The sequence below is a fragment of the Corticium candelabrum genome, chromosome 8 (assembly GCF_963422355.1).
Source record: "Corticium candelabrum chromosome 8, ooCorCand1.1, whole genome shotgun sequence".
Lineage (NCBI taxonomy): Eukaryota > Metazoa > Porifera > Homoscleromorpha > Homosclerophorida > Plakinidae > Corticium > Corticium candelabrum.
In genome coordinates, this window is record NC_085092.1 from 4,788,971 (window position 1) to 4,803,970 (window position 15,000).

The 15,000-nt window shown below is 41.0% G+C and overlaps 5 protein-coding genes across 6 annotated transcripts in view; 3 read left to right on the plus strand and 2 right to left on the minus strand.

Annotated features, from left to right (window-relative positions):
• The window catches only part of LOC134183414 (uncharacterized), a 1,887-nt gene extending 1,156 nt beyond the window's left edge, over window positions 1-731 (minus strand). Inside the window, exon 1 of the mRNA XM_062650943.1 lies at window positions 1-731. This exon is cut by the window's left edge and continues 1,156 nt beyond it. Within this exon, the coding sequence (XP_062506927.1) occupies window positions 1-565 (565 nt within the window). The 5' untranslated portion in view covers window positions 566-731.
• Window positions 187-6,532, plus strand: LOC134183413 (denticleless protein homolog). Of its 2 annotated transcripts, none has more exons than XM_062650942.1 (13): window positions 187-345; window positions 996-1,090; window positions 1,155-1,191; window positions 2,255-2,350; window positions 2,412-2,473; window positions 2,676-2,796; window positions 2,853-2,924; window positions 3,302-3,420; window positions 3,973-4,049; window positions 4,280-4,380; window positions 4,455-4,518; window positions 4,580-4,687; window positions 5,642-6,532. In XM_062650942.1, the coding sequence occupies exons 1-13, from the start codon at window positions 333-335 to the stop codon at window positions 6,438-6,440; spliced, it is 1,764 nt and encodes a 587-aa protein (XP_062506926.1). In that variant the 5' UTR covers window positions 187-332; the 3' UTR covers window positions 6,441-6,532. The 2 variants fall into 2 exon arrangements, with proteins under 2 accessions (XP_062506926.1, XP_062506925.1); XM_062650941.1 differs by lacking the exon at window positions 187-345 and adding an exon at window positions 763-919.
• Window positions 6,533-6,851: 319 nt separating this feature from the next.
• LOC134183426 (uncharacterized) lies at window positions 6,852-8,615 on the minus strand. Its single transcript, XM_062650957.1, has 2 exons — window positions 7,937-8,615; window positions 6,852-7,253 (listed from the first exon to the last, which is right to left on the minus strand). Exons 1-2 carry the CDS (start codon window positions 8,524-8,526, stop codon window positions 6,920-6,922), a joined length of 924 nt encoding a protein of 307 aa, XP_062506941.1. The 5' UTR covers window positions 8,527-8,615; the 3' UTR covers window positions 6,852-6,919.
• A 335-nt stretch (window positions 8,616-8,950) lies between these two features.
• Window positions 8,951-15,000, plus strand: part of LOC134183368 (uncharacterized) — a 9,221-nt gene continuing 3,171 nt past the window's right edge. The window contains exons 1-6 of the mRNA XM_062650875.1: window positions 8,951-9,128; window positions 10,578-10,601; window positions 10,676-10,720; window positions 12,041-12,168; window positions 12,413-12,530; window positions 13,580-13,690. Of these exons, the coding sequence (XP_062506859.1) occupies window positions 8,955-9,128; window positions 10,578-10,601; window positions 10,676-10,720; window positions 12,041-12,168; window positions 12,413-12,530; window positions 13,580-13,690 (600 nt within the window). The 5' untranslated portion in view covers window positions 8,951-8,954. The remainder of the gene's footprint in view (window positions 9,129-10,577; window positions 10,602-10,675; window positions 10,721-12,040; window positions 12,169-12,412; window positions 12,531-13,579; window positions 13,691-15,000) is intronic.
• Window positions 12,547-13,573, plus strand: LOC134183369 (NADH-ubiquinone oxidoreductase chain 5-like). The gene has a single exon (XM_062650876.1). The coding sequence runs from the start codon at window positions 12,554-12,556 to the stop codon at window positions 13,550-13,552; it is 999 nt and encodes a 332-aa protein (XP_062506860.1). The 5' UTR covers window positions 12,547-12,553; the 3' UTR covers window positions 13,553-13,573.

Genomic DNA, 15,000 nt, shown 5'->3' on the forward strand with positions numbered 1-15,000 from the left:
CGGCCGCTGAGGCAACACGGACGCCGTCGAGTATGGCAGTGAGCATCACTTGTGAGTCTCTCTTCACTTGATTTCGTATTTCGTCAAATTTTATCGAAATTTTCGATTTCTGTGCACAGTTGTAGATCGAGTTAACCGGTTCCTTTATACTTGAAATTTCCTCGATGAACACTTTCTTCGACAAGGATAGCAATTCGTGAGAGATACTGGATAAGTCGACATCCGGGAGATCGGCATCAGTGATCAGTGGGGTGACGTCACAGTCGGTGCCGACCAATGGGGTTGTAGCGGCTTTCAGTGATGAACCGCCGGAGATTTCTTTCTTCTTGCTTATGAGCGGCACGGGTAGGTCGTCGAGATTGGGTTCCCAGCGCGACACCAGCTGTTGAACGTCGGGCGGATACCGTGCGCCGTGATAGTAGACGTTGTGCCACACGTGCGAGAGAGTTAGCGCTTTGTCCGGCCCGTACGTCGCTTTGTGCTCTTCAATGAACTGTATCCTTGCTCTCCAGTGCTCGTCTATTGCCTCCCACGGCGAACGGCTAGCCTCCGCGCCGTCCGACATTGTCACATACGGGACTGTCGTGAGCGTGACGTCATTAGATTTTTAATAATTAAATATTTTTTAAAAAATTTGTGCATTTTGCTGTGCACATTGTAGCTTAATTCTAGGAGGACAGGCTTGTCGTAAACCTGTGATTATTAAAGCGCAATAACGCATTGTCGCGCTTCATTGTGTGTGGGCTCCGAGGTGTACACGTAACCCTACGCGATTTGGCGCAATTGGCTTGCGCGCGTTATGTAATTTGGCGCGAATACTCAAAACCGCCAAACGGTTATCTCTCTAAAGCTAGTCGATCTGCTGATGCTATGAACATCCCCAGTTTTCTACGTCAACGCCAACTGCCAACTCCTAGAGGCGAGCAAAGCACCGCTACGTTTCCTCGATGACGTCACGATGCAGTAGAACTCATCCTTACTTGTATGTCGTGCAGGACGCAGTTGCAGAGTCGCGCCGTGTAGAAATCTCTTGGAGGATTTTGTGTGTTACTCTGAAGACGAGCACGTGGTGGAGAACAGCGAGTTGGGTGTAGGTTGAGCATCTGCGTTGCCGGGTGTGTGTTGCTGTGTTGCTTGATTGCTACTCTTTGTAGGTTGAGATTCCGCCCTTTGGCTGCGCGTTCAGTAAAGGTATCGTAGGAGCTGGTTGTCTGCCTGCTTGCTTGTTGGTCTGTTTGTCAGTCTGTGTGTCTTTTGTTTGTCTAGTTCTTTGTCTGTGTGTCTGTCTGTCGTTAATCTGTGTGTGTGTGTGTGTGTGTGTGTGTGTGTGTGTGTCTGTCTGTCTGTCTGTCTGTCTGTCTGTCTGTCTGTCTGTCTGTCTGTCTGTCGTCTTTCTCTCTCTTTGTCTGTCTGTCTGTCGTCTTTCTCTCTCTCTTTGTCTGTCTGTCTGTCTGTCTGTCTTTTGTCTGTCTCTGTCAGTCTGTCTTTTTGTTTGTCTCTCTGTCTGTCTCTCTGTCACTCTCTCTGCTTGTCTCTCTGTCTATATGTTGTCTCTCTGTCTGTCTATCTGCCTGTCTGTCCTGTCTGTCTATCTGCCTGTCTGTCCTGTCTGTCTCTCTGTCTGTCTCTTTCTCTGTTTGTCTTTCTGTCTGTCTGTTGTTTGTCTTTCGGTCTCTTTGTCTGTCTGTCTTTTTGTTTGTCTCTCTGTTTTTCTCTCTGTCTATATGTTGTTTCTCTGTCTCTCTGTCTATATGTTGTTTCTCTGTCTGTCTGTCTGTCTGTCTGTCTGTGTATCTTTCTGTCTCTCTGTCTCTTTCTCTGTTTGTCTTTCTTCTTCTGTCTGTCTCTCTGTCTCTCTCTCTGTCTGTCTGTCTGTTTGTCTGTCTGTTGTCTGTCTGTCCATTTCTTCTCTATTTTGAAGACAAGAGAATTTTGTAGTGAGTATTCACTCATTGAGAACTCGTAGAGACACATTCATGTACACCGATCTTGACAACAGTTGAACACAACAGGAGAACAAAGTTGTGGTTGATACTTGCGACATTGTAGATAGACAGCTAGATATGACGATTCATGAGTTGAACATTTTCAAATTTTAATTTTAAATTGTGTGTCATTCTGTGTGTTTGTTTAATATATTTCAGTGTGTTTTGCTGCCTATTGTTTGTCTGCCTGCCTACAGACTCTCATTCAGTTCTCATTTTTGTTGTCAAATTATTTTACACGTACGTTTGATATCAATGCTTACCTTTAGCTGCAGGTTCAACTCACATTCTAGCAATAGCAGATGAAGATGGTTTTGTCAAGCTCATTGATACCAACAAGATGGTAGAGTTTTCTACCATTGCAGGTGACTAACATAATATGCCATCGCAGTGAGGATTATTGATATTATGTACCTGTTGCAATAGAATGGTCAGCACATATGAATGCAGTGTTTGACCTGGCCTGGAATGAGACTGAGCCGAAATTGGTGAGTTAGATGGGAGATAACGAGTTGTGTGTGTGTGTGTGTGTGTGTGTGTGTGTGTGTGCATGTGTGTGTGTGCATGTATGTGTGTGTGTCCATGTTTGTGTGTGTGTGTGTGTGTGTGTGTGTGTGTGTGTGTGTGTGTGTGTCCATCTGTGTGTGCATGATTTACAGTCAAACTGACATTTCAACACCTTTTCTGTAGTTAACCGCATCTGGTGACCAAACGTGTGTTCTGTGGGACACAATCCACCACACACCCATCACTAAATTTATCGGTCACCAGAGCAGCATCAAGTCGATTAACTTTAGGAGAAACGATGCGAGTTAGTTGATATCAGTGACAATCAATTTATGCCACTAATCACTTGTGCGTCAACAGACGTATTTGTTAGTGGCAGTCGTGATGGCAACATCATGATATGGGACACTCGTTGCAACAGACAAGCATCAGGTGTCACAAATTGTTTACACTGTGGTATCTGTACTCAATTAGTTTGCAAATTAAAATAAATTAATATCAATTTTTAAATTATTATAAATAAAAAAGTTTGTATGTTAATATTAACACTTGATTTTTTATTAATATTGACACTTAATTTTTATTAATATTAACACTTAATTTTTATTAATATTAACACTTGATTTTATTAATATTAACACTTGGTTTTTATTAATATTAACACTTGTTATTAATATTAACACTTGATTTTTTATTAATATTAACACTTGATTTTTATTAATATTAATATCAATATCTGTAATGTTTTATATTTGATGTTTTATTGTCTGATTATCATTGCATCACTCGGTTTCTGTTTGATTGTGCAGTTGCTTCAACGTTAATTATTGCCAATGCTCATGTTCCTTTACTGCAAGTTGCTGGAGGTTCCAAACCGTCTCAAAACAAGCGTCGGAGATCAGGATTGACGAAACAGAAATCATTTGGAGTGAGTCTATGTTTTGTATTAAACTAAATTATTTCATTAATATAAATTAATAAAAATAAATCAATATTAACAGTAATGATAATAAATGATCTTTTGAGATACTTGACGAGGGCAGTCTTAATATGAGAATTTCTCAAATGGTCAATGATTTGTACTACAGTAGCAAGTTGTACTCTGTGAATTGATGTGATTGCAGAAAAGATTGGCAGTTGCCGTTTGGTCATTTACTTATATTAGTCACGTGATATTAAGTACAATACTAACCTAATTTAATTAAATAGTAGGCAAGTATCAGGATGTGATGATTGTGTGTGTGTGTGTGTGTGTGTGTGTGTGTGTGTGTGTGTGTGTGTGTGTGTGTGTATTTGAGTTGTGTGTGTGTGTGTGTATGTGTGTGTGTGTGTGTGTGTGTGTGTGTGTGTGTGTATTGAGTTGTGTGTGTGTGTGTGTGTGTGTGTGTGTGTGTGTGTACAAAATATTATCAGTTTGTATATGTCTAGGGAATCCATTAAAGGCATTCAAACATCTTACTGATTTGAAATTTGATTGCAGCGTGGAGATCACAAAAGTGTTACATGTGTCTTGTTTCAACATGACCACACTGTTGTCTCAGCAGGAGCATCAGACAAGTATGACTCTGTGGTATTACACACACACACACACACACACACACACACACACACACACACACACACACACACACACACACACACACACACACACACACACACACACACACACACACACACACACACACACACACACACACACTATTATATCTGTTATATACAAAGTACACATAGTTTGTACACCTCATTGATAACAATTACTAATTTTAATGACTAATAATTGATATTAGTGAGATCAAATTTTGGGACATTCGGAAGATCAATGTTACCGGCAAAGAGCCGACGTGTTGGGAGAAATTTCCGTATGCTGGCAGGAGACAGAGACAGCATGGTTGGTTGCAATCGTCTCATTATTTGGAAGTGGCTATTAGTAGAATACAATACTCTTCTCTTTGATATCAACAGGGTATTCATCGCTAGTCTTGGATTCAACATGCTCTCGATTATTTGCCAGCTGTACCGATGATGTGTATGCTAGTTAATATTAATATAATTTTATTGTGTAGTTAATTAATTATTATGCGTTTTAGCATTTATGTGTACAGTTGTGTGAATTTCAGTAAGGAGCCGTTGTGTTCATTTCACGGTCATCTGAACTCGACGTTCTATGTGAGATCCGCCCTCAGTGCAGATGACAGGTATGGAGTTGGCTATTACTTACCGTAATGTTGAAGGAATGAAATAAATGTCATGGGATTTATGTATGTCAATGTGGTCAGTCGGCTATTACTTTGCACTATTCTATTGAAGGGATGCATCTCACAATACATTAGACTATTGTATTGAAGGGATGCATCTCACAATACATTAGACTATTTTATTGGAGGGATGCGTCTCACAATACACTAGACTATTGTATTGGAGGGATCCATCTCACAATACATTAGACTATTATATTGGAGGAATGCATTTTACGATACACTAGACTATTGTATTGGAAGGATGCATCTCACAATACACTAGACTATTGTATTGGAGGGATGCATCTTACAATACACTAAACTATTGTATTGGAGGGATCCATCTCACAATACATTAGACTATTATATTGGAGGAATGCATTTTACGATACGCTAGACTATTGTATTGGAGGGATGCATCTCACAATACACTAGACTATTGTATTGGAGGGATGCATTTCACAATACACTAGACTATTATATTGGAGGAATGCATTTTACGGTACACTAGACTATTATATTGGAGGGATGCATCTCACAATACATTAGACTATTATATTGGAGGAATGCATTTTACGATACACTAGACTATTGTATTGGAGGGATGCATCTCACAATACACTAGACTATTGTATTGGAGGGATGCATTTTACGGTACACTAGACTATTGTATTGGAGGGATGCATCTCACAATACACTAGACTATTGTATTGGAGGGATGCATCTCACAATACACTAGACTATTGTATTGGAAGGATGCATCTCACAATACACTAGACCATTGTATTGGAGGGATGCATCTTACAATACACTAGACTATTGTATTGGAGGGATGCATCTCACAATACATTAATTATTATATTAGAGATGTACATCTCTCAACGCATCAGACAACTGTCTGTTGTCTATCAGGTTCTTATTGAGTGGATCAAGTGACAACCATGCATACATTTGGGATGTCAATTCGCCAGATAGCCCACCATACACTCTCATCGGTCACACAATGGAGGTCAGCAGTGTCACCTGGTCGCCTCAAGACTTCACAAAACTCATTACTTGCTCAGACGACTGCTCAGTCCGAGTATGGCGAATCGATCGAAACCATGACAAACACACCGACACCCCCCATCACCGAGTGGTTGGGAAATGCCAACTAAAAGACGTCAGTTTAATAAACATAGAAAGTCAAAGCAGCGTGTCGTCGCCAACAAGTGTGACATCACCAAACTTGATATCAACCAAGAATTCAGTAAATACCTCAATTTTGAAATTCATGACCGGTAAACATACACACGCTCTGAAACTTGATTTAATTGGTGAAGACAAAGAGAATGAGTCCGTGTTGTCGAACTCGTTGGAATCAGACCTGCAGTCGGTAGAGAGCGGGTATGGATCACTGGATACAGACGAACATCCTTGTAAGCGAGTGAAGGATGAGTCAAGCGAATACGACGACTCTGTGCCAGCGGGCTGTACAAACAGCAGCAATAAACGACTCAAACTGGTGACTATCAACCAGATTCTACAGCAACAACACAAACCTGGTATTGGTTGCCATGGTAAACACCTCTCACCGAACTTGTTGAGTAATCCAATGAGAGACGAGGAAGGTAGTCACGTGACGTGTGATCATGTAGATACGGTAAGTATGCAGAGCAGTGGGAGTCAGAAGAGAACGATATTCGATTATTTTGCTCCAAAGTTGGATTAGAATGTTTTACTTGTATTTTATCTTTTAATCGCTTGGTGGTTATGTGGACGTAGGTTGGTAGAGGAAAAATATTGAGGCGACCATTGCTAGCATTGCTGCTGTGATGTTGAGTTGTGTTGTGTTCCATTGAATCTGATTGATTATTGTTTGTTTGTTTGTGTGTGTGTGTGTGTGTGTGTGTGTGTGTGTGTGTGTGTGTGTGTGTGTGTGTGTGTCACTGTGTGTGTATGTGTCACTGTGTGTGTGTATGTGTCACTGTGTGTCACTGTGTGTGTGTGTGTGTGTGTGTGTGTGTGTGTGTGTGTGTGTTGTGTGTGTGTGTGTGTGTGTGTGTTTCATTGTGTGTGTGTGTGTGTGTGTGTGTGTGTGTGTGTGTGTGTGTGTGTGTGTAAGCAGCCATTTCATATACACACAAATCACATATCCATTTCAGGTCTTACACATAAACCACACACAATCTCCCTACCTATCTATCTATCCTACTCTTCTCTGTTACCAGCAAACATCCAATATACGGATTTCAAAGCGAGCAACACAAGCTGCAGTATAGAGTTCAGAAATTGGAATATAAGACTAACAAATGCTTGTAGCAAGCCAAATATACTCTTTCCCGGAATTTGTGTTCTGATGTCACTTCCAAATTCCCGTATATTGTGTTGTAGCTTTTCCACCTTCGCTATAAGCTCCGGTTCCTCCCCAAGCTCAAACAGTTTATGAGCCTTTGATAAGAGGTCAAGCTTCTGGTCGTCATCCAGTGACTCCTTCTCCACACGTTGAAGCATGAGAGAGCCTTCTGATGTACTGGCCTGTGCCCTAGAACAGAGCAATAGGTGATTGGAACACGAACAAATTAAAAATTGAAATAATTTTGGGGATTATTAATTAACACAAGGTCAGGATATTGATATCAATGTGGTATATATTGGGTAGATAATTATATGAGTAAATGAGATTAGCAAAAAATTTCAAATAGAAATTATTTAAAGTATTTACAGTTAAACTAAATTTGCAAATTAATAAATAAAATTTAAATTTTAATCAAAATTTATTATTCAGCTATGAGCCTAAAAGAAAAGGTACTTTGTAAAAGTCATGAGACTTGGCGAGTACCGTACTCTAAATGTATAGAGCTGAACCGACTTCCGGTCTGGGGACTGTGTCTGGCTGGCTGGCAGGCTGGTTTTGTCTGTCACTCTACAGGAATGTGCCACGCCTCCTTAGTGTGGCCCAATCATGAAGGATTAATTCCTTTATGTCGTACGTGGCAACCAGAGACAATAGACAAACAGCTAATCGTACACGCGAAACTTCCTTGAGAGAGTTTTCTCACCAGAACAGTGTAATTCATGTTTGCAATTGCTAGGACCCGTTGGACATAAACAACAGAACTCACCTGTCTGCAACTGCTGACCCAAAATCAATTGTATTCTTGGACTAATACATATAACTAAAATGTACTAATACTTTAATTAATATTAACTAACGTATATATCCACCTGAAATATTTTTGAGCATGTTTACCAACGCCGACCGACGAATCGGTCAACACATCGTACATCGCTCCGAACGGAATAAACTTCGAGATCAAACGAGCAGTCGCTCTCGACGTCACCTTCTTGATCAACTCCCTAGCAACCTTCCGACCGACCTCGCCCATTACCTTCCTCCCCACCTTCCTCGCATCAGCCTCAACAAGGCACAACAATATATCACACTGCACGTCCGAGTCGCTGACATCGAAACCATACAAACAGGCGATCAGTGCAACAGTCCGAATCTGGTTCCATACGGGAACTATAAGACTCCCCGGGACTCCAACTCCCGGCACCAAGCTCACAAGCAACGTTTTCAGTCTCGACATGTTTGCATTGTATTCAATGGCTGCAGACACTGCAGACTCCACGTCACCGGAATGTTTCTCTAGATAGCGGTTGCGGCGCACTTTGGTTGCCTCGACGACTGCGTACACTCCGTCTATGGCCGGAGTCATGAGAGCCGAGAGGATTTGCTCAAGGCATTTTTCAAGGACTTCCTCGTCGACGTCACCCTCGGGGGGACCCTCCTCGTCTTGGTCGATATTTGACATTGGCGATGCGAGGGAGTGAAAAGCAGAGTAGAAGTATGATAGCCAGGTGTTGCGATAGACACAGAAACGACCGACATGCGAGACAAAAGTCACGTGACCTACTGACCACGGAATACATTAGATTTTGAGCTGTTTTAGAAACACTACAATTTCTACATCTTTATTTCTAAGTTTTAAGTAACTGTTTGATTAATTAATTGAGATGCCTTGCGGCTCCAAACAAAATGCGCGCAAAAAGTTTGTGAATGACGTCATAATTTGTTTACTCCCGGATGTGATTTATGTCTTGCTCGTGACGTCATAATTTGTTTACTCCCGGATGTGATTGTCTTGCTCGCGACGTCATAATTTTGTTTACTCCCGGATGTGATTATGTCTTGCTCGCGTGCGTTGCTGCTGAGTAGATTGTACTCAATGACGACAGCGCAATGCCAACAGCCGCTGCGTCGAACTGGAAACACTACCTACGGTTTGGACTGACGCTTTTCCACAGTTTGGTCGCAACCGGCATCATAGCACTCGCCATTCTCGAGTTTACGTACCTGCCGCCGTTTTTTGACGTCGCTGGCGATCGAATTGGAATCAAAGACGTAGTATTTGAGGTAAAATTGAAGTATGAGTTTGAAATTAGGTAATGAGTGAATGAGAGTGACAGACCTGCCAACCTAGCTGAATCAAAATGCGTGAGTATGCAGGAAAAAATGCGGGAGAATGTGGGAGCTTTAAAAAATGTTGACACGCTGACAATTGCATTAATATCAATAAATTTTATATTGTAATAAATGTTAAATAATATGTAAATATTATACAATTATCAAAAGCTAAATATTTGCATGCTCGGTTGGAGTAGAAGCCATTAATTAATTAATTAATTAATTACAGTACACTTAACTTAAATAAGCAAGCTGCAACAAATGTAAAACACAGAACTTGTACGTACAACTGCCTGTTATTAAAATATAAGGCAGACAAAATCTATGAACGAGGTATATATACACATTAATATTCTCACTGCTAGTTCGGATGTTTTAGATTCTCTGGCCTTCTTCGATCGTTTTGCCAGCGATATACAACTCCTTGGTAGTCGGACAGCCAGCTCCTCTCCCTTTTTCACTTTCGGACAGTTTTGCCTGACCGACTCCTTCTATGTCAATATTGTGACCCAGAGACTTTGATAATTTGTGACCAATCAAGTATGAAAGAGCCGGATGGAGAGAGTGGCTGGCACATAGACGTTGATATATCCGGATATCAAGTATGTACTAATCTAGTAGGGGAATGGTTACACAGAACAGGCACGCCCACCAATGGTCAGAATACGGAAGATTTGATGCCAAATGCGGGTAGGCGGGAGAAGGGTCCCAAATGCGGGAGTCTCCCACTCAATGTGGGAGAGTTGGCAGCTCTGGAGTGACGTTTTACCGCCATCCTCGGCACATGGCAACCTCGTCGTCTAGGTTTTTCGTGCACGTGTTTACCACGTGATTTGGTAAGCACGGCAGGACCAACGGTACACGTGGTAAAACACGTGACCAAAGTAGACTCGGTTGAATGGCAACCAGCGCGTGGCACCCGGATGTGTACATAACATCAATTGTGATGATTGCTACTCGATTTACACTTTGTATAGTTAAATATTGTGTACACAATGTCATATATTTTTAAATATTGTCCATGTCAATAATACAGCAATTGCAGAAACTCTAAAAAACTCAGAAACTTGCTACTCTATCATAAATCAGTTTACTCAGTGAGGCAAACCTATAGTAGTGACTGCCAATTATGAAATGAAATGATTATATTATGCTTTGAGTGTAATAATAAATAGTTATATAATTAATAATAAATAGTTATATAATTAATAATAAATAGTTATATATTAATGTAATGTTTCAATTAACTTTTAGTTTGTGTTTAATAAATTTAATTAAATAAATAAATTAGATGTTGCAGTTAAACTTTAGTTTGTGTTCAGTTACTTTAATTAATTAGCATAATTATTTAATTTGATGTTGCAATTAAATTTTTGTTGGTGTGTTTTTTACCTACAGAATGATCCAAGAACAAGAAGTCATGTCAGTCATCTTCTGTTGAGATTATGAGATAGATGATGTTGATTGTCTGTGTTTGTGTTGGTGGGTTCATGCAGGATTATCGTCGTATGATGGACATTCCGATACTTGTTAATACCTTGGTCAGCATATCAGCACGACACATTAGCATTGCTTTCTGTTGTTTGCTTAAGTTGGATTTTGGTAATTTGGTATTGTGTGTGTGTGTGTGTGTGTGTGTGTGTGTGTGTGTGTGTGTGGGTGGGTGGGTGGGTGGGTGGGTGGGTGTCTGTGTGTGGGTGGGTGGGTGGGTGGGTGGGTGGGTGGGTGTCTGTTTGTGTGTGTGTGTGTGTGTGTGTGTCTGTGTCTGTGTCTGTGTCTGTGTCTGTGTCTGTGTCTGTCTATGTGGTCACTGTGTGTGTGTGTGTGTGTGTGTGTGTGTGTGTGTGTGTGTCTGTGTCTGTGTCTGTGTCTGTGTCTGTGTCTGTGTCTGTGTCTGTCTGTGTGGTCACTGTGTGTGTGTGTGTGTGTGTGTGTGTGTGTGTGTGTGTGTGTGTGTGTGTGTGTGTGTGTGTGTGCATATCAATGAGGCCTTGTCTCTAGAGGCAGGGAGAGCTATCTTCGCAACTGACCTCAAGGTTGACGTTGAAAGATGTGGAGGGCTTAACATTTGTCCATTGTCCATTGTCCATTTTGTGCGTCAATGTGTGCGTGTGTCAATGTGTGTGTGTGTGTGTGTGTGTGTGTGTGTGTGTGTGTGTGTGTGTGTGTGTTTGTCTGTCTTTGTGTTTGTATGTAAGTGTTTGTTTGTTCTTTTTCCACTTTCCTGTCTGTTTGTTTGTTTTGGACAGTTTGCATGACTGGCAAGTTGTCAGGCATCTGTTTTTCGTTTACCTGTAGGTTTGCAGTGTTTGTTTATCTGGTCTGTCTTTACTGTTTGTTCGTTAGTTGTATGTTTGTTTGTCCCTTACTGCTTGCTTTTCTATTGTCTGTCAGTCAGTTTGTTGGTCAGTTTGTCTGTCAATCTGCCTGTCAGTCAGTTTGTTTGTCTGTCTGGCAATACATATATTTTTATACATCAGCACTATTACACTGTCTGTCCGTCTGTCTGTCTGTCTGTCTGTCTGTCTGTCTGTCAATACATATATTTTCAAACATGGAACTATTATACATCACTGCAAAGTACATAACTGTAACTAAAGTCCAACACTAGTAACAACATAAAACTTGAAACTACATACGAGAGGCTAGACCCTAGAGCTAGGTACAACATGTCTGTCTGTTTGTTTGTCGGCTATTTGATTTGTCAGTTTGTCTGTTTGTTTCTCTGTCTATCTCACTTTTTGTTTGTCTGTCTGTCTGTCAGTTGGTTTATCAATTTGTCTGTTTATTTGTCTGTCCAACACACAAGCTGACCTGTCACACAACCTTTAATATCATCTGCTCATATTTGTCTCTCTCAGGCATATTTTATGCTTTGCGTCTACCTACGTTTCACCGGAATGTCCATATTTCTTACAATGTTTATCTCCACTATCGTTCTATCTTTCATTGTTGTCAATTACAGCGCATACGAATACTTCAACTGGAAGTAAGTATAATCACGTGACCATGCGTACACCATCTAACACACACACGCACACACACACACACACACACACCCACACACACACACACACACACACACACCACAACACACACGCACGCACACACACACACACACCACAACACACACGCACGCACACACACACACACACACACACACACACACACACACACACACACACACTGATCACACACACACACACACACACTGATCACACCGTTTGTCTCAGCTTTTTTTCTCAGCGACTTGGCAGTGTGGTGATGACTATCTGCTTCCTCACTGCGTCCATGGTTGCAAACTTGGTCGTATATGCTTGGAAAAGGAAAAAACCGTATATAGAAGTGAAGGTGATCTTGTGGCCAGACACTTGATGTGTCTGCCTGCTTTCTTGCTTGTCTGTTTATTTGTAAATGATTGTAATGTAAACTTGATATGGTGCAACTATCAGTTTATGCAAGAGTACAAACACATGCTTCTGTTTGTTTTGTGTGTTTGTTTGTTTTCTGTGTATCTGTCTGTTTGTCTGTCTGTTTGTTCTTTGTCTGTCTGTTTGCTTGTCTGTCTGTTGGTTTGTTTGTTTGTCTGTTTGTTTATTTGTCTTTGTCTGTCTGTTTGTTCTTTGTCTGTCTGTTTGTCTGTCTGTCTGTTTGTCTGTCTGTTTGTCTGTCTGTTTGTTCTTTGTCTGTCTGTTTGTTTATTTGTCTTTGTCTGTCTGTTTGTTCTTTGTCTGTCTGTTTGTCTGTCTGTCTGTTTGTCTGTCTGTTTGTTCTTTGTCTGTCTGTTTGTTTATTTGTCTTTGTCTGTCTGTTTGTTCTTTGTCTGTCTGTTTGTCTGTCTGTTTGTTCTTTGTCTGTCTGTTTGTTTATTTGTCTGTTTGTCTGTCTGTTTATTCTTTGTCTGTTTGTTCTTTGTCTGTCTATTTGTTCTTTGTCTGTCTGTTTGTTTATTTGTCTGTTTGTCTGTCAGTTTATTCTTTGTCTGTTTGTTTGTTCTTTGTCTGTCTGTTTGTTTATTTGTCTGTTTGTCTGTCTGTTTGTTCTTTGTCTGTCTGTTTGTCTGTTTGTTTGTTTGTTTGTTTGTCTGTCTGTTTGTTTGTCTGTTTGTCTGTCTTTTTGTTTGTCTCAGACTCTTTTGTTTCTTGTTTGTTTGTCTGGTAGTCTGTGTTTGTTTGTTTGTCTCTTTGTTTGCTTGTTTGTCTTCTTGTCTGTTTGTCTGTCTGTCTGTTTGTTTTTGTTTTTTTGTTTGTCTGTCTGTTTGTTTGTTTGTTTATTTGTTTCGTTTTTGTTTGTGTGTCTGTTTGTTTGTGTGTGTGTTTGTCTGTTTTTTGTTTATTTTGTTTGTATTTTTCTTGGTCTCTCTGTTCTTCTAATATTGTGGCTTCAAATGTGTTGCTCAGCCTCGAGAGAAGGACATTCACCGGCGACGACTTCTTACTTCTGTTCATCGTCTATCTGATGGTGAAGATTCTGCATTCAGTGACAGTTTATCGACTGCTACAAATTGGCAGGTATTGTCAGTACTTTGGTTATCTGGCCGTTAGTCTGATGTACATTTTTGTTTGTTTGTCTGTCTTTCTTTTTATTTGTTTGGTTGTTTGTTAGTCTGTTTGTCTGTTTGTTTGTTTGTCTGTCTGTTTGTCTGTCTGTCTGTTTGTCAATACATATATTTTCAAAGAACAACACTATTACATTCTAGTCTGGCCCAAACGGCCGACACCATAATTTAACTACGTGCGAATGAACTGTCAACTGTAAGGATCTTAGAATGTCCCAGCCTTGCTAACTTTCTACTAATGACGCTAGCGTTACATCTTTGCAAAGCTACCGACATGCATCTACGCCGGAATGTCTTAAAATCACGACTGTTCTTTCTTCCGTCTTCGTCTATAGTCTGAAGTGACAGGCGGTGCAGGAATTGAGCTGCCTCTGAGCCCCAACGTCCGAAGTGTTCGAACACTAATGGGATGCAGTTGGAAGGGAGGCTCCATACATCCCTTTCTCTAGCATATTTCTCTGATTTATTGACCTCACGGGCAGCTGCGGTCACACCGTCTTCCTGAGCTGCTCGAGAGATCACATGTAGTGCCCATGGGTGGGCCACCAAGATGTCCAGCTCAATGCCACAACCCTGTTGAGCGTCAAAGACAACGATGTCGGGGCGGTCATCACTATTAACATAAAGATTCCTTGGTTCTCGCTGATGGGTCATCTTCAAATGCTGTAGACAGTCGCTCCAAACACTAGTCAATGTCTCGTGAGTCCATATTGGCCCACCGCCGGTCTTACATGTGAGACGGTGATAGCCGTCTTTATCAATGTCTTTGCCACATTCGCATATAGGGACAACAGAACCAAGAGGCATTTCAAGACCCAACCTCATGCGCGTTGCTAAGCGAAAATCACTGGGTTTTAATGCAAGCTTCGCAGAAGGAGGTATTGAGTCAAGCCATGTGCCTGCTCCAAGTCCTTGTAGCAACCTGAACTGAGCAGCTGAGCGCTGAGATAGTGGGTTTGAGAGAATAGAGGACACAATTTGTTGCGTTTGCTCCGATTTTAGCTTTTGCTGTAGCTTTTACGGGTTGTTGGTAAGATCAACGAGGCTCTTATTTCCTGGCAGGGCCTGCAAAAGGTGAGAGGCAATTGATTCGTTGTGACCTGGATGTTGGACTGCGGAGATATTTTTGACTAAGTCTGTGAGATCACCAAATGATTGAGGGAGGTAATCTAGAGAACGGCCCAACTTGATACAAACGCAATTGGACACGTTGACACCATTGAGGACATGCCAACCCACTGTTCCGGATTGGCAATGTTGCTT

Excerpts from the sequence above, each read along its gene's own strand:
- LOC134183413 (XM_062650941.1), top strand. The coding sequence starts at position 871 with ATGAACATCCCCAGTTTTCTACGTCAACGCCAACTGCCAACTCCTAGA. Across the intron at positions 920-995 it reads CCAACTGCCAACTCCTAGAG|GACGCAGTTGCAGAGTCGCG; the intron begins GCGAGCAAAGCA and ends TATGTCGTGCAG. Across the intron at positions 2,351-2,411 it reads AGAGTTTTCTACCATTGCAG|AATGGTCAGCACATATGAAT; the intron begins GTGACTAACATA and ends CTGTTGCAATAG.
- LOC134183426 (XM_062650957.1), bottom strand. The coding sequence starts at position 8,526 with ATGTCAAATATCGACCAAGACGAGGAGGGTCCCCCCGAGGGTGACGTC. Across the intron at positions 7,254-7,936 it reads CATGCTCAAAAATATTTCAG|GGCACAGGCCAGTACATCAG; the intron begins GTGGATATATAC and ends GCTCTGTTCTAG.
- LOC134183369 (XM_062650876.1), top strand. The coding sequence starts at position 12,554 with ATGTGTCTGCCTGCTTTCTTGCTTGTCTGTTTATTTGTAAATGATTGT.